The sequence below is a fragment of the Cuculus canorus genome, chromosome 18, assembly GCF_017976375.1.
Source record: "Cuculus canorus isolate bCucCan1 chromosome 18, bCucCan1.pri, whole genome shotgun sequence".
Taxonomy (NCBI): domain Eukaryota; kingdom Metazoa; phylum Chordata; class Aves; order Cuculiformes; family Cuculidae; genus Cuculus; species Cuculus canorus.
Window position 1 is genome coordinate 7,543,965 of NC_071418.1, and position 23,643 is coordinate 7,567,607.

Genomic DNA, 23,643 nt, shown 5'->3' on the forward strand with positions numbered 1-23,643 from the left:
AGTCACATTGGTTCTGAAAATGCAAAGAAAGCAGAAAGTCTGTGTGCAGAAACATTCTGCTGTTATGGTAGGGAAGAGGGAAGTGTGGACATTTCACTTCTTACAAAATGCTAACTTGTTTATGCACTTGTTATTTTTCTGCTCTGTTGCAAGATCAGCATGCAGCTGTTCTCAATAATGTGCATTTATCTTGTTCAGTGTGTTTTATTTTGCTTTCCTCTTTCACTAAAGGTCATAGTTAACTGATGTTTGACAACGCTGTCTTCAGCAGGAGGGGAGGTGCTTATATGTGCCCCACCAATGAGTTTGGTACCTCCATAAAATCTTACAAAAGGCTGCTGAGAACCTCAACTATGGCTTTTTTTTGTTCTTTTGTTTTTAAAGAAAGGAATTTTCAGGTAGTTGTTGGTTTGGTTTTTCTGGGTGAGGTGGAGGAGTGAAAACAGCAACTCAATTTGCTTGTGAACCAATAGACTAAGTATAACTAGGAAGTCTTCTGGAAAGAAACACTTCTGTTGTGTATGTTGATAGCACGTTTGGGTAATTTTAAGAAAAAAACAGACTTAAGGCCACTACCATAGAGAACATTTTAGTAAGGTTTTAAGTATATTAATCTCTCTTTTCTTCTCTCTCTTCCTTTAATTCCATATATGAAACAAGCATAGGACTGTTAGGTCTGTATTATATAAGGAAGAATTTCTTCACGGTGAGAGTGGTGCCTCCCTGAGAGTGGGGAGGCACTGCCCCAGGTTGCCCAGGGAAGCTGTGGATGCCCCATCCCTGGAGGTGTTCAAGGTCAGGTTGGATGAAGTGGTGTCATTGATGAAATATTCCCGAGCTTGAAAGCATTCTGTATTGTTCTTACAGGAGAAGCAAATCAAAATTTCTTTTTTTTCCCCCATCTTTCTTATTTTTGATTGTATTTAATCATACTCTAAATTGTGATGTTTGAGTGCCAGCAGTACTCCAGCAAGATCTCTACGTGGTATTTCTGTTTCCACATCAAAAGCACTCAAAAGGGCAAGTGCAGGCTTCTAACCTGGCTGCTTACATGGGGAGATTAAAGCTCTGTAAATAGAGACACTTGGAAGACTTGAACTTGCTCAGTGTATGCACTTGAATTCTTTGTGCATTCTTGGGGTAGGAAATAAATGGAGTTTATTATAAAAGTTTTCCATGGTCTTCTTGAACAGTACATGATTACCTGCAGGTCCTGCTCAGAAATGCTGATGCCTACACTTTGTTGTTAATTCTCAATGAACAGGAGGTGCTGGCAAAGTCTGGGGGAGAAACAGGCACTTGTGCTGTGATGGGAGTTCAGTGGTTGGTATAAATCAGTATCAGCTGACTGTGCTTAAGTAATTAAGTCCTGTTATACCTTAATGGTTTCAGGTAGGCTGCAGACCATCGGGAGCAGCCAGCAGCAGAGGTCTGTGCAGCCGTACTCCTGGGTTCTCCCCTCTCTGATCAGAGATTTATGAACAGTTCAGTTTTTGTGTGAAAATGCAATAATGTGTGTCTATGCAATTACAGATAATATGAAATCTTTCTAATATTCTGTTTGTTTGATGCTATCAGAAGCTATTTATTATGCCAACAGATTTTCACAATACTTGGATTTGCATTTAACCTGTACAGCTATGGAACCGCATTAGAGAAGAAAATGTTGCTCAAATGGCTATAGTACTGAAGCGAACAAATCACAATGGGGTATCTACAGCATAGGCATGAATGAGACAAATCAGAATACAGATGTGTTTTTCCTTATTTTATATGGATTTTGAGTATCACCCAGTATTATAAGTGATAGTATTGTTGGTGCAATTGTCTGCTGTTATCCAAGTTCTAATTTGCGTTTGCCAAACTTTAAATATTTTGGTTGAAATTTTGCATTCCAGGTACCTTTCCCTTTGAAAATTTCAACCAAAATTGTTCAAGTATTCCAAAGACTGAACCTATTGTAAAGAGAATTCTCAGTGTTAGAGACCTTTGAAAGTCTGTAACTTAAAATTTGAGCAGAGTGACAGTGACATATTAATTTATTCAACTATATTAAATTATGAACATAACGGGGACTAATAAGGACTGTATAGATAATCTGAATTCCTGGAGTTCCCATGCTTTGCATGCTTTATGATCTTGTTGCCATATGGGCGTACAGCAATTTACACAGGGGATTTGTCTCTTGTTGCTTTAGATTATTGGTTGCCAAGTCCAAAGAGAGCCACTGGAGTCTACGGAACGGTACACTCGTTGGATCAATAGCCTGACCGAAGAACAGCTTCTTACACAGGTATTGCTGTTTCAGCTGTGACTAAAAACACAGCAGTAAAATAGAGCCCGAGGTTCATTTAGAAGGATTTTTCAGTCATTAGCAGTACTCGATAACTTACTACGGTTATAGTTTTTGATATTTAAAGGCTGTTTTTTTTTCAATAAAAGACAAGTTCGTGGTGCATGGGATCATTATGCAATGGTGACTCCACACGGAGTGACAGTGAAGCTCTCAAGTTCTGGTTCACAGGGAACTTACATTCCTCACTGCTGTATGGAGTTCAATGTGAACTCTTTCATGTTCTAACCATTAGTTTTAGGTATTCTTTTGAAAAGATGTATTTAAATACAAAAGGAGAAAAGTATTTCTTGAGAATGCTCTCCACCACCCCTCGTACCCCACAGGTGAGGTACTGACCGCCCTCTGTATCTGCTGAAGTTTCATTGGAGAGTATTTTAAAATCACAGTTTTGCAAGCAGTAACCATCGTGATGCGCGTTTGTGAGTGAGAGGCAGCTTGGCAGTGGTAACAGAAGTAATCCATAGACCTTGTTTTAAAATTGTCAATAATTCATCAAACGAAAGTAGTTACAGAAAAAGTTACCCATAGAATGTTTGGGTTTGCCTTTGATTATGGCTTTAGGAAAAAAATATTTAAAAAAAGTGAATTTCTCTGACAGCAACATTTAGATCAATATATTGTTGAAAAGAAGAACAAGAAAAACTTGAGGATGTTAAAACTCATCCTACACAGTTTGAAGTGCTTTGTGAAAGCTGCCGCTGAATGGGAAATTAAGCTGTAAATTAAAAAAAAAAATCTCAATTCTGATATTTAAGGAAAGGCATGGAAAAAGAAAACCCCTTTTAAGAGGGGATAGATGTCTTGCAGAAGAGATGATTTAGTGCGGATAGCAGGATGTAAATACAGTTACCTAGGAATTTCCTTGCAATCTCACAGGCCTATAGATACCACTTAAAGCTTTAACCAAGCAGCCTGTGCAATCCATATTTTTTACATAGAATTTAGATTCACGTATTTTACAAATAGATGAGGAATTTTGGAAAATCCACTGGGACTGGGACTCAAAGGCTGCATAGCACAACATGTGTTGCTTGTCCATGAGTTTATTAACAAAATGAGATTTATAAAATAACGCTATTTATGTGTTCCTAATTAATTTTTTTAGCTTGTTACCTGCTCTCCACCAAATTTAACACAGAAACAGAAGTTCTTTAGAGACAATAGGTGTCTAAAAATGCTGTGGAAGTGTGAAGCAAGGAGAGATTGCACTGCAGCAGCTGCAATCCGTATGTTGTTAAGCACCATAGAATCCACTTGGACTGAGGTTTTAGGTGCCCAGTCCTAAGACAGGCTTCAGCTGTGGCACCAGGCTGTGGGAACCTTGGCTTTCTGGAGCTAAAAGAACTGCTTGATTTCCAGAGCAGTCATGCTCTGGAGGCCCCTGCCTTGCTATCCATTCTTCTATCTGAAACGCAGGTAGGGAAGTAATTATTTTGCCTTTCCTTGACTTGGAAAAGTCTGGAGAGGAGGAGGAATTGGTTGTAAAACCCGTCTCAGCTGTTCTTTTATAATGAGGATAGGAATCAATTATGTAAGGATAGGCTTGATTTGTCCCACTCCCCTGCCCCCAAGACACTGTACATTTTATTTTGGATGTGCTCTTTGAAACTCTGTTCAGTAAATAAGCCCCCAAAAAACCTGTAATGAAGGGCATTTCCTAATTTATAGAATTTTGGGGAGGAGCAGTGCATCTGGGAATTCAGGAAAATTTGCTTTAATTTACAGCATATTGTCTCCGGCGGTTTCCCGTAGTGAATGTGCCCAGCTTTGTTTCCGGTTGCCCCTTTTGCAGTTCTGTACTGTGCACATCCAGATTATTTGGGGAGAGAGGCAGCTAATTAAAATAAAATCCAATTATCAAGAACATGTAATCCCCATCGTAATATTCATGTTGCGAATCCCATAATATCCAGTAGCCTTTGATTGCTGGGCAGTGATTGAAGTCCAGCTTGAGAAGTGGGTGGCAGCCAGTGGTTTCTTAGGTGGTTGGTGGCTCTGTGTGCCATGGTGCTGGCCGCAGTTTTTAATCACTTGAGTCAATACCAGAGTTCTGGATCAAATGTCTCTCCTCTGTCCTCACGCTGAGAAGATCATTCAGTACAAAATGTTTCTAGCATTTAAACTGTTCTTTTCCCTTAACCCTGGCCTCTTGATGCTTACTGATCCATTAAATGTGTCTCTTAACAATTATACTGTAACATTCCAAAGACCCTTTATGGTATGCGTGAAATTCAGAATACACACCCTAGAGAGTTGGGGGAGTGAGAGTACAAAGGGAGCATAACAATGAGAGAACTACTCTTGAAAAGATCAGTATTTGCTTGTTTAAGGATATCTTTTGTATAAATGATGAGTGATTAAAACACTTGTATACGTATGCTAATATAAGCTTTAAAACACGTGTATATACTCTGGTGGACTTGCTGTCTTTCCGGCCAATAGTGAAAAATGATAGGTAATTTTAATTGTTCATTAAACACAGAACACAGCAACAGGAAGAAAACGAGCAAACGAATTAAGAAAACTGACTATTTTGATGTCAGAGCAAGTGAAAAAAGTTAGATCAAAACTAATCCTACAAGATATCCAAGCCTGAATTGTGCCTGAAGTGTGATTGAAGTTTGGTCACGCAGCCCTCTTGTACACTGGCAATTTTACTGTGCTGTGTAAGTAAAAATGTCTGTATGGTTTTAAGATTGGATTAATGGCACAGATATTTATACAAGGAGTTTTTAAGCATTGTTGCTGACTATTCATATCTATGTCTTAAATCACTCTTTTAGGTGAGTTCAGTCTCGTAGACAGCCTGTGAGGTATTCTGGTCAGCCTGAAGCACAATTCCATCTGCCATGCCCTTTTTCCTTCCCAAAGACAAAAAACCTCTCTGCTTTCCTGTGGTTGCTCACTCAGAGAACAGGAGGCAAACGGAGCGCTCCATGAGGAGGCACTTACAAATATGAGGGGCCTGGTGACTGCTGAGGGTGGGTTGTCCTTGCTTACAAAAAAGATGGTCTGAGCAAAACCTGGTGATTTGGTGTGTCTGCTCCACTATGAGGTGTCTGCATTGCTCACTGGTACGCACTGTGCTTGGCAGGTTGGCTCCCAGCTGTCTGTTGGATGAAGCTGGAAGCTTTCTACAGTGATCCATAGTGTTTATCAACAATGTCCCTGGGCCACCAGAACAATTAACATTCAATTTTCTGTGGTGTCACAAGTGCCTGCTAAATCGAGGTAATAGCTTTAAAAGCTGTGCTTCTCTACTTACTAAAGTCTTCTAACATTCGAGTTTTAGTTAATATTAGATAGAAGGTCATGCTCCAAACCAGCATTTACTACAGATATTCAGTTTGGAAATAGATGCAGCCCTTTAGCTGAGTGGAGCATGTGGCTCGTTACCGGCTGCTTCTGGTAACATGGCTGGATCTTTCCATAAATTCCATACACTCAATACTGGTAACATGGCTGGACCTTTCCATAAATTCCATACACTCAATACTTCATTGTCATCAGGCATCTCAATAGTCAAATTCCTGGCAGAAAGCTGATAGAAGCAGAGTGCAGGTAGGATGAATTTTTCAGGTGGGCCACAATCCTCTCTGGCTTAGAGCATCTGTTTTGTCTACTTGCAGACTGGAACGTTGCAGGGTTGATTTTCAGTGTGTCAGAACTGAATTAACAGTTGAGATTGCGATTTGAGAGTGGACAAATGCAGTGCCTGCTGTCGGGTTGTATTAGTAAAGGCAAAAACTGGACAGAGTGTGAGGCTTTCCTACTTGAGAATGAATAAAAGATGAAAAGGCTGATTAATATCCCCTTGCCGTCATATATTTTCCGCTGTTAATGGCTCGCTTGCATTTGCTGTCTTTCAATAAAAAGATACTCAATACTTTCCTGGGTTTTTTGGTCACTGTTTCCTCTTCCTTCACCCATGTTATCTAAAGAACTGTCATTAATAGTGAAGTCTTGACTTTTTTCTCCTGAGCAAAAGAACATGGTTCGCATGTGGTGAGGCAGATACAATATAAAAGAAACCATTGGCTCTGCCTTTTGTGGTTCATCCTTTTTTCCCCTCTGAAGGAGGATACCACTTTCACAAGCCAGCCAGTGTTTGTATTTATGTTTGGAAATGCATGTCAGATGGTTTAGTAGAGTTCTAGAAAGTTTAATGAGAGATGGCTTACCAGCATCTGTGAGCTCCAAGCACAGTGAGAACTTCCCAATGAGGCTTTGTGTAAAGGCAACTCGGGGACAAATGTTTCTGAATTTGGAAACAGGTTTGTAGTATTTCAGCAACGTACACAGATTTTGCTCTGTGTGCTGGGGATTTTGCATTAGTTCAGAGGGACACTGTGGTGTGGGAGAGTGGTGCTAAACAACTCGGATTTTTCCTTTTTATGTGTTCGATAATTTGCATGCTTAGACAAGGCTTCGATGTGGTTCATAATACAAAGTAATATTTAGATGGAACAGAATCATTTAATCTAGTATAAAACCAGCTTGGCTGTAGAATAAGTTCAGCTTTATTCCAAAAAGCTCTTGATGAATGCAGTCTTACAGCGTGATGGATGGCAGGACGAGCATCATCTGCTTTTGACAGACATTGACATTAAGCAGGTAGAAAACAGTTTATCTCTGCTCTGATTTATGATTTCTTCCAGTTGATGATGTCTTCTTGTATTGTAAGGAATTAATCATACCAATATGGAATGCAGCATGTTTGCATCCTAAAAACTGTTTTTCTGGAGACATTTGATTTTGCGATGGACAAGTAGTGCTGAGTGTGAGGGAAAACTGCCCAGGACCAATTTCAGAAAGGCATCATTTGTTTCCCAAACTATTATTGACATTTAGGGCTCCCCAGTACTTCTGAAAATTACTTTAACAAATAGGATAAGAATTTAAAATAAAATTGGGACTTGGTTATTAATGAGGGACTGCAGGTAGGGACATGGCTGGAACCAACTAATAACTTCCAGTGTCTGAGCATTCCAGTTATTCGTGTTTGGTCATCTCTGTTTATCCTATTGATGCAACAGCTTATAGATAGATGTCCTTTGTCCTTCACTTGGGCTTCTCTCTCATTGCCTTTGGTAGCGTAAGGAAACATTATTTTGTCCTACGGATAAGGGACAAAAGCCAGGTTTTGTTTTAAAGGGATCAGTGAGACTGGAGTAGCTGTAACTTCATTTTTAATTTCAGCCCTAAAGGCCTACTCCAACTGCAAGTTTCTGACTAATTTAGTGCTTTTTATTTCTCACATGACCCTCCCTATGTGAAAGCCCAGAGCAGATCAGCCCTCACCTCCTGTCATTTTATTTCTTTGAATTTGAAAATCAAAGTGCTGATTCCACAAAAAAGGGAAATAATTTTACTGTGGCTTTTAGTGTAATAAAAATTATTGATTTAGGACATTTGTAATGCAATGCAGCTCCCTGTTATACCCTTATGTATAGGAAAAAGCAATGTCTTTTTCAACTGGGCACTGAACAGTTTTTCACGGTTTATAAACTGTGTACAAGCATGAGTTAAGTATGGGCTCTTTATTATTGGAAAATCACTTCTGGTTTTTGGCCTCAGCTCTTAGTGCTGAAAGTTCTGGGCCAGATTTTCAGGAGAGCTCTGTACTTTCCATAGTAATTGGAGTGACTGCGTGAGTGAGTAAGGAAGCACTGTTTCCCGTATTGGATTGGGGGTCTAAAGGCAGTTTGGTCTCTCACACTCTGCATTCTGTTTCTGCGCATATTTTTGTACTGCTCTCACACTGCTGTGTTCGACATCTGCCTCGGCAGTAGTTCTTGCTTGTCTGATTTTTTTGACTAGCTAAGGAAGATGAAGTTTAAAATACTTACATCCACCAGATCCTCTCAAAGTATTAACAATAAAAGTTACACTATTAAGCTTGAGACTTTTTTTACTTTATGTGGTAAAGCAAATAGATTACGGTCCGGACTGACAGCTCTAAGCATCCAGATCTAGTGATTAATTCAGGTTTTATATTTTCCTTAGGGCAAGTGTGAGAAACTGTGCCATAGGATTTTTATTCTGGCTGCACACCTTTGGCTGGATGGATCATGAGCGGAAGTTCTGGAGCTGAAGTTATGCAAATAAAAAACAATAATAGAGCGCTTTTCAGAGCATTGGCTTGGATCAGCTGTAACTGTGAGCAATGTGTGCTCTTTCATAAAGAATAGATATTTGCCTGTTCATGTATTGTAGTTCCATGATTTTAAGGATGATCCAAGTCCAGTCCCTGGAAACATTCCAGGCCAGGTTGGATGGAGCTCTGAGCAGCCCAATTCAGTTATAGATGTCCCTGCTGCTGCAGGGGGTTGGGTTGGATGGGCTGGAAAGGTCCCTTCCTATCCAAACCAGTCTATAATCCTATGATTATCGTGTCCAGTTCCTCTGGAAGTAGTGCTTGTGTCTGTAGCCCATGTTTTGGGAACTGGACTGACCACGTTTGAGGGAGATGGAGCGAGCACGTGCTCTGTGGTTTGTGGAGGGATGGCCAAGCTCGGCCCCAGCGGAAATCTGGGTGGCTGCAATGCACAGGGTGCGCAACCAGGAAGGAAAAGCTCTTGCATCTGGCTTCAGCGTAGCTGCTGGTGCTCTGCCACCACTCTGGATGAGGTGGGTTCTGTCATGTGGGCGGATTTAACCTTTGCACCACTTGCACTACTCCCTCAGCGCAGGGAGAGGTGGCAGAGGGGAAATGTAAACCCAGCAGCTTTGTACTAAGAATGTCGTAGTGAAACTGGAAAATGCTGATGATGCTGGTAAACAAAACATTATGGCTTCATAGCTGCTGCAGCTTATAGTGGTTTTTTTCAGAGCTACTGAAAGCAAATGTTCCCAGACTTTATTATTAGACAAATTTGAAGTATTTTCCAAGATTTTCCATTCATTTATGCTCTTGAACTTAGCGTTGAATTTAGCAGAGTAGATATTAAGCGTACCTGTCCATGTAAGAGATAGGTGTGCAGAAATTTGTGCAATAAAAGGAATTGTTATTTTCAGGCATATAATTTCTCAGCGTGCCAGGAGGACTACAGTTATTTTGTCTAATTCTTGGCATACATGGACCCTCAAAATATCAGAATGAAATAAATACAGTAACAAACATGTTCATATCATGATTATGATTATGATTATTTTGTAAAGTAGTAAGGACAAATTGGGACAAAACCTTGAGCTAGGCAATGTGTGCTTGTATCCTGGAAAGTCAACCGTGTCCTGAGCTGCATCAAAAAAGTGTGGCCAGCAGGGAGAGGGAGGGGATTCTCCCCCTCTGTTCCCCTCTTGTGAGGTCCCACCTGGAATCCCCAACGTAAGAAGATATGGAACTGTTGGAACGGGTCCAGAGAAGGCCATGAAGGTGATCCAGGGTTGGAGCACCTCTGCTATGAGGACAGGCTGAAAGAGTTGGAGTTGTTCAGCCTGGAGAAGAGAAGGCTTCAGGGAGATCTTAGAGCAACCTTCCTGTACCTGAAGGGGCTCCAGGAAAGCTTGAGAGGGACTTTTTACAAGAGCCTGTAGTAACAGGACAAGGCGGGATGGCTTTAAATTGGAAGAGGGAAGATTTAGATTAGACATTAGGAATTCTTCACACTGAGGGTTGTGAGATCCTGGCCTGGGTTGCCCAGAGAAGTGGCGACTGCCCCATCCATGGAGGTGTCCCAGGCCAGGTTGGTTGGGGCTTGGAGCCACCTGGTCCAGTGGGAGGTGTCCCTGCCCATGGCAGGGTGTGGAACTGGATGGGCTTTGAGGTCCCTTCCGGCCCAAACCATCCTAGGATTCTGTGGTTCTATTTAAAGAATGGTTCAACTTTTACTTAAAATAGTGTTTCATTCTTTGTCACTTTGGAGGGGTTTTTTTATTCCCACTAAAGACAAAACAAGTGTGCTGTCTATATAGTTTAGCTTGTTCAGCTACTACAAAGGTTGTTTTATCTCTCTGACCGGGGATGTGATGCCAGAATGTACTACTGATAGCCCTTATGTGGGTTCACTTGTATAAAGGTGGATTGTATCAGCATAGCTCATAGCTGCGTCTTAATTATCTACAACTTGTATGCAAATATAGCCACAACTCTACTACAGAGCCACATTGATGCGAGTGCACTGAAATAGTCAATGTAGATCAAGTGTCTGTAGCATAGCCATTTCTTACATGAAAGTGTTTATGCCTTGTCTCGTCTCTTGTTGTTACAGTGCAAGAACTTTGAATGAATGTAATACCTGATACCTTTTTCATTTTCCTCCTTTCCTCTAGATCTGGAGTATCTGCTACTGTATGAATACGTAACAAGACAAAATAATGTGATTGGGAGTTCAGATCCTAAGCAGTGACTCTTAAGATGTACATCCTTTTGTTTATTTTTTGTTTGTTTTGGGGGTATTTGTTTTTTTTAAATTGGACTGCAGCACATTAGAAGAATGTTCCTTCTGCAGCCACTTAGCACAAGCAGCCTTTGGCAGTAGATGTACTTGGCATGTCTTGTTCTGTTTTTTGCCTCATCTGAAGTTCATGTTCTTCATTCTCTTCTCCATCTGTCTTCCCCTATCCTTCTGAAGCAGAATTGTGTATTCTCTAGAGTGAAAGGCATGTCCATGTTCTCTGCTAAAAGCCAGTAAAACAGGGTCCAAGTTTGTGCTTAACATCACATAACAGTGATGCTAACTTTTTTATCACCTTAACCGACATTTACTTTGAACATCCAAGCCATGCTTTTCTTTGTCTGAAACCTAACTATTTGTGTAATTTTGGGGAACTTTTGGACTGTATGGCCATGCCTCATATTCGGTTTTGTTTTGTTTGTCCTAAAGCTTTTTGCTGTTTTCCACTGCAAACTTTTGGAATGAGTTGTTCTGACTCTTCAGCATTCAGTAGCCTTCACTTTCCTACTACATTCTCAGTTTCATCTCTTGCCCCTAAAGGAGTCTGTCTTTCCCTGATGTTTCACAAAAGAGTCACAAGTTCGCCACATATTTCATTGCCCATTGGTTTTGGAAGGAGCAAATTTAGTAGTAGTTTCTAATAAAGACATTTAAATGTGGCCACTAATGAGTGCAAGAAAGTAGCAGACTGATATCCAGGAGAAAACAATTGCTGCATCCATGAAATGTTCTATCTGTTGAGTTAAAGTTACAGGGAAAGGAGGCAAATTGGTCATCAGGTTGGCAATTGCAGTTAAACAGGTTTTAATGTCTCAGAGAGGAACCAGACTGCAGGTTTACAGACCTCTGCAAAGCCATGCTGAGCTAAGGGTGCTCATACACTTCGACGTGCTTCATTTAGAGCCCTGCTCATCCAGAAAGGTAACACTGCACCCAAGCTAGCACGAAGCAATCTTACTGTCACATCATTTACATCTGGGAAATTGCAGGGAAATTCTCAGCATTGTTATAATGGAAGGAAGAAAGAGAGCTAAAGGAGGCATTGCAGTGGACCTGAATATAGTGTATGCCCCAGCAAGACACTAAATGGACCGTGTTTGGCTTTCTGCTTATCACTGTGCTTTCCTTCATCTATTTCCCAGGTGTTTAACCTAAAAGAGAACAGATTTCTTTTTGCCTAGTTAGTCCCCTATGCAGCTGACAGCCTACCCGTGCTGTGCTCAGTCAAGTCAAGTCAGTCAAGAAAGCCTTGTCATATTATTTCCAGTCCTGGAAAAAATCTTTGAGAAGTGTACTGGCAAGTATTTGGTGTTTAATTACTTGTTTCCACTCCTCCATTTTTGCTGATCATGAAGAGCAGCAGTGCTGATGAGTGCTGCAGGTGGACCAGGGCTGATGCATCCAGGTGTCTCCATTTATCTTCTCTTCCTTTTACACCAGGCAGGATGGTAGGGTAGGGTGGTAAGGGTAGGGTAAAAGGTAGGTTGGCCATACCCCCAGAGTTTATCCACAGCTTTCATATTCACAAACTTCTGTATAAATAAATTAGATTAGATTCACAGAATCACAGAATCACCAGGTTGGAAAGGACCCATTGGATCATCGAGTCCAACCATTCCTAACACTCCCTAAACCATGTCCTTCAGCACTTCATCCACCCGTTCCTTAAACACCTCCAGGGAAGGTGACTCGACCCCCTCCCTGGGCAGCTGTTCCAGTGCCCAATGACTCTTACTGTGAAGAATTTTTTTCTGATATCCAGCCTGACCCTCCCCTGGCGGAGCTTCAGGCCATTCCCCCTTGTCCTGTCCCCTGTCACCTGGGAGAAGAGCCCAGCTCCCTCCTCTCCACAACCTCCTTTCAGGTAGTTGCTTGACAGTCTCCGAATCCCTGGTGGCTTCCTTGGAAGAACAGGACAGTTGAGTTTTCAAGTGATAGTGCTGCTGTTCTGTCCTAAAATGTGTTTTTTCTTGGAACTGAAACTCAAGTCATGTTGAATGTATCCATCTGCATCCTCACTTGTTCAGGTGCGAGATGTTGGAGCTGAGGTTTGTTCTAAGTAGGCGTGAACCAAGCAATTAGAGGAATCACAGCTGCCTCTCTTCTCAGTAGCTGCTACACCACAGCAGTGGACTGTGGCTGCATTTACCTATGATATTTGCAAATGATGCGTTATATCAACTGCCAACAGTTTTTTGGCCACTTGATTTTAGAAGGTAACAGCCAGCAATGTGAGCTTTTCCTGCCTACCCTGAACTCCATCTTAATGGCATCTTTCAGGAGAATTAAAACCTTAACCTATGAGCAAAGCAGGCTCTCTTCATCGCAGTGTCAGATTGCACACTTTAACAGGAACAAACCAAAGCCACCAGCCTTGGGAGGCCGGAGGAGAGGGGTTTTTTTTTTATTTTTGTGGCATAAAATTATTTGTCGCTCTGCAGAGCAGACGTTAACAATCATGAAGGGAACAGAGGCCAGTCTGTGGTCAGGCAGCAAGCTCCATTTCATGTGGGCAGATCAAGGCTCAAGGCAGTAACTATTTCCTGTCAGCACACTGGGCGGCAGCGAAAGCAGTTTTTGTGGGCTATGGCTCTGTTTCATTGTACAAAGTCACTTTTGTGAGGCCTTAGTTCTGTCTCTCAGCTGAAAGAATAATGATGCTGGAAGGCTCAGTGCTCTACTTTGTAAGATCTGCATCTGTTGATACAAAGATGTAGGTTAAAATCTTCTCATGGATTTTGTCTTGCTTTGTTAGATGTTTGCCTCCTTTCTGCAAAGTGTTGCACAGCCAACTCTTTCATTATTGCAGTGATTGCCAGAGTGTCCTTTCATATTTTAATTGTTTTAACTGTCAGAATTTGTGGTACTTTGCCAAGGTATTACACCACTGGTCCTCTAATAAAGAGCAAGAATTCTCATCTGAGAAAACGAGAATACTAACAAGGATCTGCTACGGGTTGGTGGTACCTTGAGAGAAAGAACATAGTAATTTTATCAGAATCTGAGATTTAGGAGTTGTACACACAAGTCTGAAAACATCACTGAAGAATATTTAGTCACTATTTCGGTTTCCTGTAGCTCTGAAAGGCAGAAGGACTTCACTGATCTTAGTGCAGGGCTCCACAGGGGGAGTGAGGTGGGGGGGATAATTCTAACAAGGCTTGAAAATATTATTCCACTTTGTTAAGAGCAAAGATATTGCGGTTTTATCATGCTTAGGCTGAGGAATCGTCTTAACATGCTGTGTGTATTTTTACTGGCATTAAATGGTGTTAAGTATTTACTGTTATTTCAGAGCTTCTGATTGTCAGGAATTGAAAAATAATGACATCTCTGGATTATAGCTGTGTCCAGATAGAGCCCCCCAAATCATGTGGCATTTTACAGTGCTTGTATGTCCACATCAGTTTGTTTGCATATCTTTTGACCAGAACTTTACATTTGTTGCTATTCATTCATTTTAAAATATGGCATTTAGGAGAAACATTTGTTCTCAACGGTATTGGGCACTGTTACAGAGGTGGCACGTATTGATTTCAAATGCACTCAGTAAATATGCTTGTATTATCGTGAAAACTTGATGCTCCTTTTAGAAGGGAAAATAGGTAAATGTCACTTATATGTCTTATTTCTCAGGAACTGCTACTTGTGCTTTGCTGTTCTTTGTTGCTTTCGCAGGTTTGGAGCTTCTCAATCTGATTTTTATAAGTGGGTATATAGAGATTTTTATGGAAATGTGTATGTCCACAGCTGCAAGAAAATGAGTGAGCATGTGCCTGTGAGAGATGACAGATTGCCAAATAACCCTACTAAACTGAGGTCTGGAAAAAACAGGAATTTCCAAGCAGGCAAGGGGTTTATCAGAGAGGAATAGAACAAGCCAATTTGAGTTCTTCGCACAGCTGCTTCAACAGAGCTATTTCATCCACGTGATACTATATAACAATTCGATGCCAAAAGTAATATATTAACTTTTTTTTGGTTTTGAATCTGTGGCATACATAAAATTTGCTTCATTTGGTTGAAAGCTTCTTCATTTCAAAACCAAATAACCAGAAGCTTGCCTCATCTTCCATTTGCAAAATGCTGCAGCTGAGTCAGAGCTACGTTTTCCTGATCATCCAGTAAACATGACACCTCTCTGATAAACCAGAAGAATGGATGCTTTTCTTCTACCTTTCTAACTGCCGGAAGTTTTTTTTATTTGTTAACATAATAGAAATCTTACTTTGAGTTGAAGGGTGCTTTTAGACTCTTTCAAAATTAAATAGTTGTAGTAAGGAAAAATGTGTTTCTTTAAGGCCTAAGTAAGCAGAAGCTGTGTTTGTAGCCTCTAATTCTTGCCTTCCACTCCCAGAAATGCATGGGGAAGCACACAGGATGCTCGTATTCCAGTGAACTGCATGTGGCTGCTCCAGTTTTGTTTGTTCCGAGATGTCTGATGACAAAGAGAGCGCATTCACTAGGTAGCAGTGCACCAGATGCCAAACAGCTGTGACTCATCTATATTCTGCTATGGAAGAAGAACCTTAAGCCTGAACTGAAGAAAGATGTTTTGGTTGTTTTTTTAGCATGAACAGGACTGTTTTAACCCTTTCTCTCCACTCCTGATTGCATTTGCCTAGCCAGTTATCCGTAGATTAATCAATAGTTAAAGAATTCATTCTGTCTGCCAGTCCTTCTTAAAGTCCCTCAGATTCTTTCTCATCAGTCAAAGCAAAGTGTCAGTTGTAGAGTACGGTCCTGTTTTCTCCTTGTTGATGTCACTTCACGTTAAGTGCCTGTAAGTAGCTGACCTGCTGGTATAACAACTCAAGGAATCCATGCTGCTTTTTACGTGCAACGTCATTGGACTTTCAGTCCTTAGATACGCAGAGATATCCTCCTGTTCTTTATTTCCCTTCATTTTCCTGACATTTTCCTGGAGCTGCCTCTTGTAGTCAATTTTGTCTACTGTTTTTCCCCTCTAGCAAATTTCTTTGTGTCCCCTGGATTCGTCCAGTTTTCCTCTCCATCAGCCACACCTCCCTGACAGAATTCTTTACTCCATCCATAAAGGCATAATTTGGAATACAGTTAGGCAACAAATTCCTCTTGTTTTCAATCCAAATTGTTTTAAACCTAAGTCCGTCTATCTTTCTCTGCAAACAGAAGTGGTGTTCCCTCTCTCATCCTCGCAGCTTCCTTTTGCGTCCTTTAGATCCACTATAGGATTGGGTATAAAGCAGTTCTTTTTTGTAGATCTAAATCAAAGAACATGCATAATGCTATCAGATGTAACAATTTGGTTTGAAAGAATTTTAGCGGAGACATTCCGCAGTTTAAGGTGGCTCTGATGTGATAGAAGCTAGAAGTCCTTATTTACCTGGTGTAATGTTATAAAACAGAAATGTAATGTTCAGAAAACATCAGAAATTAGAGTCCATGCAGCCACCAGACTTGGTACAATGGTGTGGGAAAGCAGAACAGAGAAGATGGTGATGTTTTGTAGTCTCCTCACCCCATGAAGAGCTCATTAAACAAAAGTAGAACTGAAGAAGTCCAAGACTTGGCTGCAACATTTTTCCATGAAGGAGAAGGGAAAGAGAGATGGTCTATGAGTTTTGCGGTTCAGAAACAGAACGGTTGGAGCTCAAATCTTGATTGGTAGAAAGTGGATGTGAAAGAATGCACAGGTTTCACGTATGTCAAAGCACAAGTTTCATACCATTGGTTGGAACTCTTCAAATGCTCAGACAGAATCCCCAGGTTACCACACCTGCATACTTGGCTTCAGCACCTTCCTACTGTGTGCATGTGTTGTTCCTTTAAATCTCTGGATTGGTTCCCTTGAGTTCTGTAGGTCAGAAAGTAAATGGGCTTTCCTCTGTTCAGAGAGCTAAGTTTGTTATTACATGTATAAATAAAATTTGAGACATCTTTCAGCTAATTTGAGTAAGGCTAACTTGCATTTTTATCCTTTTAGAAAATAGCCTGGAATAGGACATTTTGGCAGAGAAAAGTTTAAACCTAAACAAAATTTGTATCCTTATATTTGTATCCTTATTTGACCAAGTTGTCATCTAGAGCTATATTATTTTATGCAAATCAAAGCCTAGATGAATAGGTTCTTAAAACATAAAACATTTTAATTTTTTCTTCATTTTTTAGTTCAGTTGAATGAAGGGTGATGCTGTCAGGAGATGGAATCCTACCCGTTATCAACACAAGAGTAGTGCTTGCCATTTAATAGTTATAGAAATATTCACCATGTGTCTTTATATTCTTGTTTTTTTGGCTTTCTGGTGTCATATCCCTGCATTTCAGCATCAAAGAAGTCTTAGCATCATCTATGTTCCGTTGTATGGTTGATTTACGTTTCATATCATGGCCAAAGTAAAGAATAAACAACTAGAACCCAGTGCCATCTCAGCTTTGGGTGGGTTCTCGGAGCCAAAAATCTTGTAGTGAACCCTCACCCTCTCTGATTCACAGTGGGGAGAGCCAACAAAAATTTTCCTTGTGAGATCTTTCTAAATGCTTCCTTCAGCTGCTGCTGTAGCAGTAAACATTAGACAATACAAGACAGGGATAAAATGATTGAGCCTAAATCCTGTAACTACAGGATTTCTGTAACTAGGGAAGTCTTCAGAAGACAAGGATCATGAAAAGTCCTTTACTTTTTAGTAGAAGTGCTGTATCATATTATCTGTTTTGGAAATAACAAGCAGTCTTTTCATACTGAGAAATGGGTGGGATAAATCTTCAGGAAACAGTCAACGTCTGTCCATAGGCAGAGCACTGTCTGTGCTTTAGGGCATTCCCGATATAAATTTACCTCATGAATAAGGCCTTTAGTTGGAAACTGTTAAAAGGAATCTGAAATAAGAGATGCGTATGGTTTTCCAAGTTGAAAACTAGATCAGGGAGTTCGTTATTATGCATGCACTTAGGATCAGTTCTCCTGGGATTCAGTGCTCATGTCGGCGTGTTTTGTGCAGTAATGTTTCCTCTTAATTTTGTCAGCTGCATAAATTTAAAACAAATCTAAATTTGTGGTGAATTTTAACACCAGAGGCAAGGGGTTCTTTTTTAGTTTCTTTTTTTTTCCCCTAGTAAAGTGAATGGTCGCCTTTATTCTGCTGTCATCTCTGAAAACAGTAGGAAGTGTTGGCCACCCTTTGCCCATAGCGCTAATTCTGAAACAGATCAAGAACTTATTTTTGGGATTGACATCCAACCAGTTACCACAGAATCTATGGAAAGGCATGAGGTGTTAGACTGGTACCCATTGAGTAAAAAAAAAAGTGCATGCTTTTGAGCAGCTTCTTGGGAAACTCTAGAGCTAATTTTGACGTAAGCATTTGGAAACAAGGCAATATTCCATGCAGTATAATCTTAGCCTTACCTAATAAAATGGATTTTCAGAAAATAGAAGTTGGGGATCAAACTAATGAAGTGAAACAATCCTTGCCTTCCTAGTCAGTGGGATTTTAACGTGCTGGTTTTAGGTTATATTTGTGGGTATAGAAGCATATATTTAAAAGAACTTTAAAATCACCAGGGCGTCTAAGGAATCTGAGACACCTGTAGGCCTTGGATAATACCAGTTGATAACTGTGAAGGCTTCCTGAAATCCACACTAAAGGTAGAATTTTGAGTGGCTTAAACCTTTATTTACAATTCAATACTGACAAGAAGTTGCTGAAGCCTGTCTCCTGATGGAAATTTTAGCCTGGAGAAAAGGAGGCTGAGGGGAGACCTTATTACTCTCCACAACTACCTGAAAGGAGGTTGTGGAGAGGAGGGAGCTGGGCTCTTCTCCCAAGTGACAGGGGACAGGACAAGGGGGAATGGCCTCAAGCTCCGCCAGGGGAAGTTCAGGCTGGATATCAGAAAAAAATTCTTCACAGAAAGAGTCATTGGGCATTGGAACAGCTGCCCAGGGAGGGGGTCGAGTCGCCTTCCCTGGAGGTGTTTAAGGAACGGGTGGATGAAGTGCTGAGGGACATGGTTTAAGGGAGTGTTAGGAATGGTTGGACTCGATGATCCAGTGGGTCCTTTCCAACCTGGTGAGTCTATGATTCTAAATGTACCCATCAATTAAAGGTCACTGTAAGCTTCAAAGGCTTGAGGAAAAGTTAGAGGTGTATATCTGAGTTACTTAGAGCATTTCTAACTTTCTTAAAGCTCTTCAAAAATCAAAAGCTAATTATAATCCTGTTTGTATCCAGGGTAGTACTGAGTCCGATGTTAAGATAAAAAAGTAAAACTTATGCTGTGGCAGAAGTGATTTTGCACCAGCAGGCACTGGTTTCTTTTCACATCTTTGCATGGACGTTTATGCATAAGTATGCAATGTTTGAGTTACTCAACAAAGATATGGAACCTTTATGGGTTTATAAGTAATACCAGGAAAAGAAGTATTTATAATGTTCTCATTTGGATAGAATAGCATGAAAGAGAGAAAAACTAACAGAAAGATATGTAGTGTAGGGGGGATATGATGATATTGAAGCTTTGATGAGAGACAAGAATTTTAATACACAATTCTGTCGTAGAAGCCATACACATTGGTACTGTGCAGGTCATCTCAAACACTGATTATTGGCAAATAGCCTTTGTATTTTTGGCAGTATGCAAAATAATGCATTTTCCTCTTGTGTATGTGCTGTGTACTTAGAGGGAAGACAAAAACAATTACGCAGATAGGTGCTTCTTGTTTACTCTCTCTTACAGAATGAAATCTTTCTTCCGATTATTTTGTGCAGCCAGCAGGATATCAGAATTACTGGATATGTTTCTTCTGCTACAGAAACTTTGGGTTGTTCCCGTAAATTTATTTTCTGCTCATTGTTACATATTGCAGCTGCTATTTCTGTGATTGTAGCTGTGTAGGATCCAAAGCCAGGTCTCAAGAATCTGGCAGTTGGGCATTCTAATGTCCTCCTTGTGTCTCATTCCCATAAGGGACACCCCTTGTTTGTGGTCTGCTAACCACTGCAGTTGGTAATGTGACATTGCTGGACTGGGCTGTTAGTGTTGATTGCGGGAACAAGTGGCTTTGTTGGCTGTCACTGGGCAGTGCAGGAAAGCTCTGTATGGATTTTAAATTAGTAATATATCTTGTAAATACCCTTAGCAGTCTTGTTTGACAGTTCATTGTTTAAAACTGCTAAAGTCAAGAATTTGTCATTACATAAGATTTCCAGCAAAGTTATTTCCTTACTGGATTCATACAGGTATTTTAATAAAATCACAGCTTGCAGTGCCTCATTTATTAATCCTGTATCAAAAGCACTAATAATCTCTTGAAAATGCACTACTCTGCTCTATGTATGAAGTGTTAATTTACACTAAATTCTTCAGTTCTGTATCTGCTAAGGCAGTGGGGACCAATCTGATTTTCTTCCAGTAAACCATGGCAGAAAAAAATTGAACAGAATACTGCCTCAGTTTTCAGGTTCCTTCTTTTGGAATTGCAGAGAAAATTAAGGGTAGATTAAAATTGCAGAGAAAATTAAGGGGAAGAGCTGTGGCTCCAGGTGAGAACTTGAGGATTCACTGCATGTGAATCTAAGGTCAAAAGGACTTACTTCTTGGGAAGTATGGTATGCTGCCATGGTGGGCAAGGGCAGACAATGACTTTGATGGCTGAGTCATGCTAGTAGGTCTCTGCTATGTCCCAGATGTTCTGAAGTTTATGTAATTGACTGGTATGCAGCATGCATGTAAATGAGATCTATATCCTAGCGGAAGGGTAAGGAATTACCTTGTCTTTTGTATGAGGGTGGTGAGGCACTGTCACGGGTTGCCCAGGGAAGTTGTGGATGCCCCAACCCTGGAAGTCTTCAAGGACAGGTTGGATGAGGCTTTGAGCACCTTGGTCCAGGGGAACTGGGTGAATTTCAGTCCTTTCCAACCCAACCCATTCTATGATTCTGTCCCAGACTTGTGACCAAGAGGTCACCTCCTTTACCACTGATTAAAGTGGATCTAGTAATGCTGACATTTCTGTGACAGGTTGAAGAGGTCAGATAAAAATGGGTCCTATTTTCAACTGGTAATGGTTTGCGAACCGTTGTGCCTAGGTGAACCAAAAATATCTGTGTCTTAGATAACTGAGCAGATATGTGCACTGGTCAGACTCATTGAATCTGCTCTATGTTTTTTTCTTTGGTTGAACATGCCTTAAATGAAGACAAAGAGTGAACTTATGCAGGCTCCCCGTTATTATTTCAAATAGCTTATCTGAATTTTCAGGTGGGTGAAGCTGATTATTTGTTGTTGACAGAAGGACTATGTAGGGAGCTTGCACTAACAAGCAGTAATTGTGTGATTAGGAGAGTTTAATGAAGAAAAGAAATTCCAGTTCATTCATAGTATTTGATACCTTGACAGCTAATCGCATTTCCATTGAATGAGATTTGTCAGTGCCACATTTTCAAGCTATTTGGAAGTGCTGGTGTTCTGCAGCTCTCTGGTTTGCATCTAAGTCCAAAATCAAAAACCTAGTGAAGTCAGAAAATATTCTTCAAAAAAAGCAGAGAACTGGGTATATTTATGCTTGTTCCAACAGTTACTGAAAGTCTGGGGTTTATGATGTGCTCTGTATTAACACAGATGCATTAATTCCAGATGCTTTAATCAGGAATAGTTTAAGCTGGAAAATGATAGAGACTTACTTGCTACTTTTATTAGCAGCTTCTTAAGAGTGAATGCTGGGTTTCTGCCCTGATTCTGTGCTCTGTCTTCAGTGTGGATTTGTATCCAGACTTATCAGTTGCTTTACCGGTGTATGGGAAGGGAAATGGCTATGGGGGTATTTTTCTTGTGTGTTACTTTGGAAAAAAGAAGGATGGCAAACACCTGAGGGATAAAGAGGTTTTTCTAGTGTGATACACAGAAAAGTCGTGGCAATCAGAAGTCCCTGGTGACTGGAAGAAAGGTAACATTTTGCCCATTTTTGAAAAGGGTAGAAAAGATGACCCTGGGAACTGCATTGTGACACAGGGGGGCTGCGAGAATACAGCCTGCAGCCCGGACCCTGTACTAATTGCCGGGACGACTTGTGGCTGACCTGCGTGGATTGCACTGAGCTGCTCCTATCAGTGTTTCATCATGGAAGTAAAACATTTACCTCACTTCTGGAAGTGATGCTGCATTGAAGCATCCTAACTGTCTTTTTAGGCCCTATTATATCAGAATTTTTTTTTTAAAAAATAGGATTGGAAATAGATGGAGATGACTATAAAAGCTGCAAACAGAAAGTGTATTTTCAGAACGTGAAGTACATTCTTTTACCACGGAGATTTGATCTCCTTTCCCACTCATCAGTGTGTTCCTGAAGTATTTATTATAAAATGTAAAATTCTCCGACTGCGGTTTTCAACAAGACTGAAGGAGCTCTGCCCTGCTCCGGTAGTATAGTTAAATAAAGCACACCTTTACAGGGAAGCTCTTCAGATAATGGAAATCAAAAAATAAGCATCTTTAGGTTGCTTAAGAGATGCGTTTTTCAGTAACTTTGTGAGTCATTCTTCCTTTAAGGCTTTGTGACTGTCTGATTAGCACTGGTTGTTATTGCTTCGCTTCATTCTGATTCCTGGCTGAGACTTCATTGACATTTCTGTCATTTATTGAACAAATGGATTTGCTTTATCTATAAATTTGTCTTCTAGAGTAAAAGGAGGTACCCACATAGACAAGATTCTGGCTCTTGCTTTAGCTCTTATTGCCTGGAAGCTTTTTACCAAGCATATGTGATTAAACATGACTTGTTAACATAAGTCATTAATGTGACTCGGAACATTAACACTGAAATTCTTAAAGCTGCAAGACAAGAAGCCGTAGGGGCCCCGTCAGGATTTACTGTCCATCTTTTCCATAGACCCCTGGAGTCACGTGCACTATCAGCTCTTGAAAAGAGTTGAAAGAAAGCATATGCATTGGAAATGAGTTATAAAAACTGTCAGCTTTTCTGTGTGGCTTTTTTCAAAGTATTAGATACTGATTGCCGGCAGAGCCTGGTTAATCTGCGGAGTGAGATCAAAAGGAAATATAAGCTTCAGTTCAGTTTAGTGTTGCCTGAGATTTATGGATCCTGCGCTGCTCGTTCACCTCTTGTTTGGTTCGTAACCTGTAATTCCAGAGTTTGGCAGGCTGTTCTCTCCATAGAGCTCTGCTGTCTGATGAAACACAATTTGGACAGCAATAAAGTAGATGGAAAAGTACAAGTGCAATCTCCCTTCTTAAGTTTCTTGTCAAAGTTTCTTCTCATACAAAATGGTAAACCAAAATTCCTGCTAAAAGAAGCGTTAAATTAAATAAAAGGTATGTTTGAAGTCCACCTTAAATAAGAGAACTCTGAAATGCAGTGTGTGACGTTTCTGCAGTAATAATGTATGCAGGGTGGTTTTCTCCCGTGTAAGGGCTGCTGGCACAGTTACAGGTGGGTGTCTTCTGAGTTTGGGGCTCTTGTTACAGACCATCATCCTGTCCTGAGGGTCTGTGCTGGACCACGGCACAGCTGGGCTGTATGAAATCACTGACAATGCTGTAGCCTGACTGTTAGGTTCCTGTTCCTGGGTGGGACAGATTGGCTTCACCAGCTTAATCCTCACACATGTGGTCAATGTTCAAATACGAAATGAGGCGTAACTGTGAACAAGCTTTATGTTTGGTTGGTTTTATTTTGATATATGCTAAATATCTATTCCATGCTAGTGCATCCCCTGGGTTTTCTTCCCAAGCTGCTACTGTGGCCCTTGCTATCAGGCCAGTATCTCGGTTCCTCTGATTAGGGATACGTTGTATATGGGGCTAAATAGGAAGCTCCAAGAAGATTCCATTGAGAAGTGATAGTTATGAAAATATAAATAAAAATTGTTTGACTGTTTTCCTTACTCATCT

General features: G+C 40.6%; 1 protein-coding gene across 6 annotated transcripts in view; it reads left to right on the plus strand.

Annotated features, from left to right (window-relative positions):
- The window catches only part of B3GNTL1 (UDP-GlcNAc:betaGal beta-1,3-N-acetylglucosaminyltransferase like 1), an 88,093-nt gene that overhangs the window by 25,734 nt on the left and 38,716 nt on the right, over positions 1-23,643 (plus strand). For 5 of the 6 annotated variants that reach the window (XM_054083268.1, XM_054083265.1, XM_054083266.1 and 2 more), the window contains one exon: positions 2,198-2,293. The exons of the other annotated variant lie outside the window; for it this stretch is intronic. In XM_054083268.1, the coding sequence (XP_053939243.1) occupies positions 2,198-2,293 (96 nt within the window). The remainder of the gene's footprint in view (positions 1-2,197; positions 2,294-23,643) is intronic. 6 annotated transcript variants of the gene reach the window in all.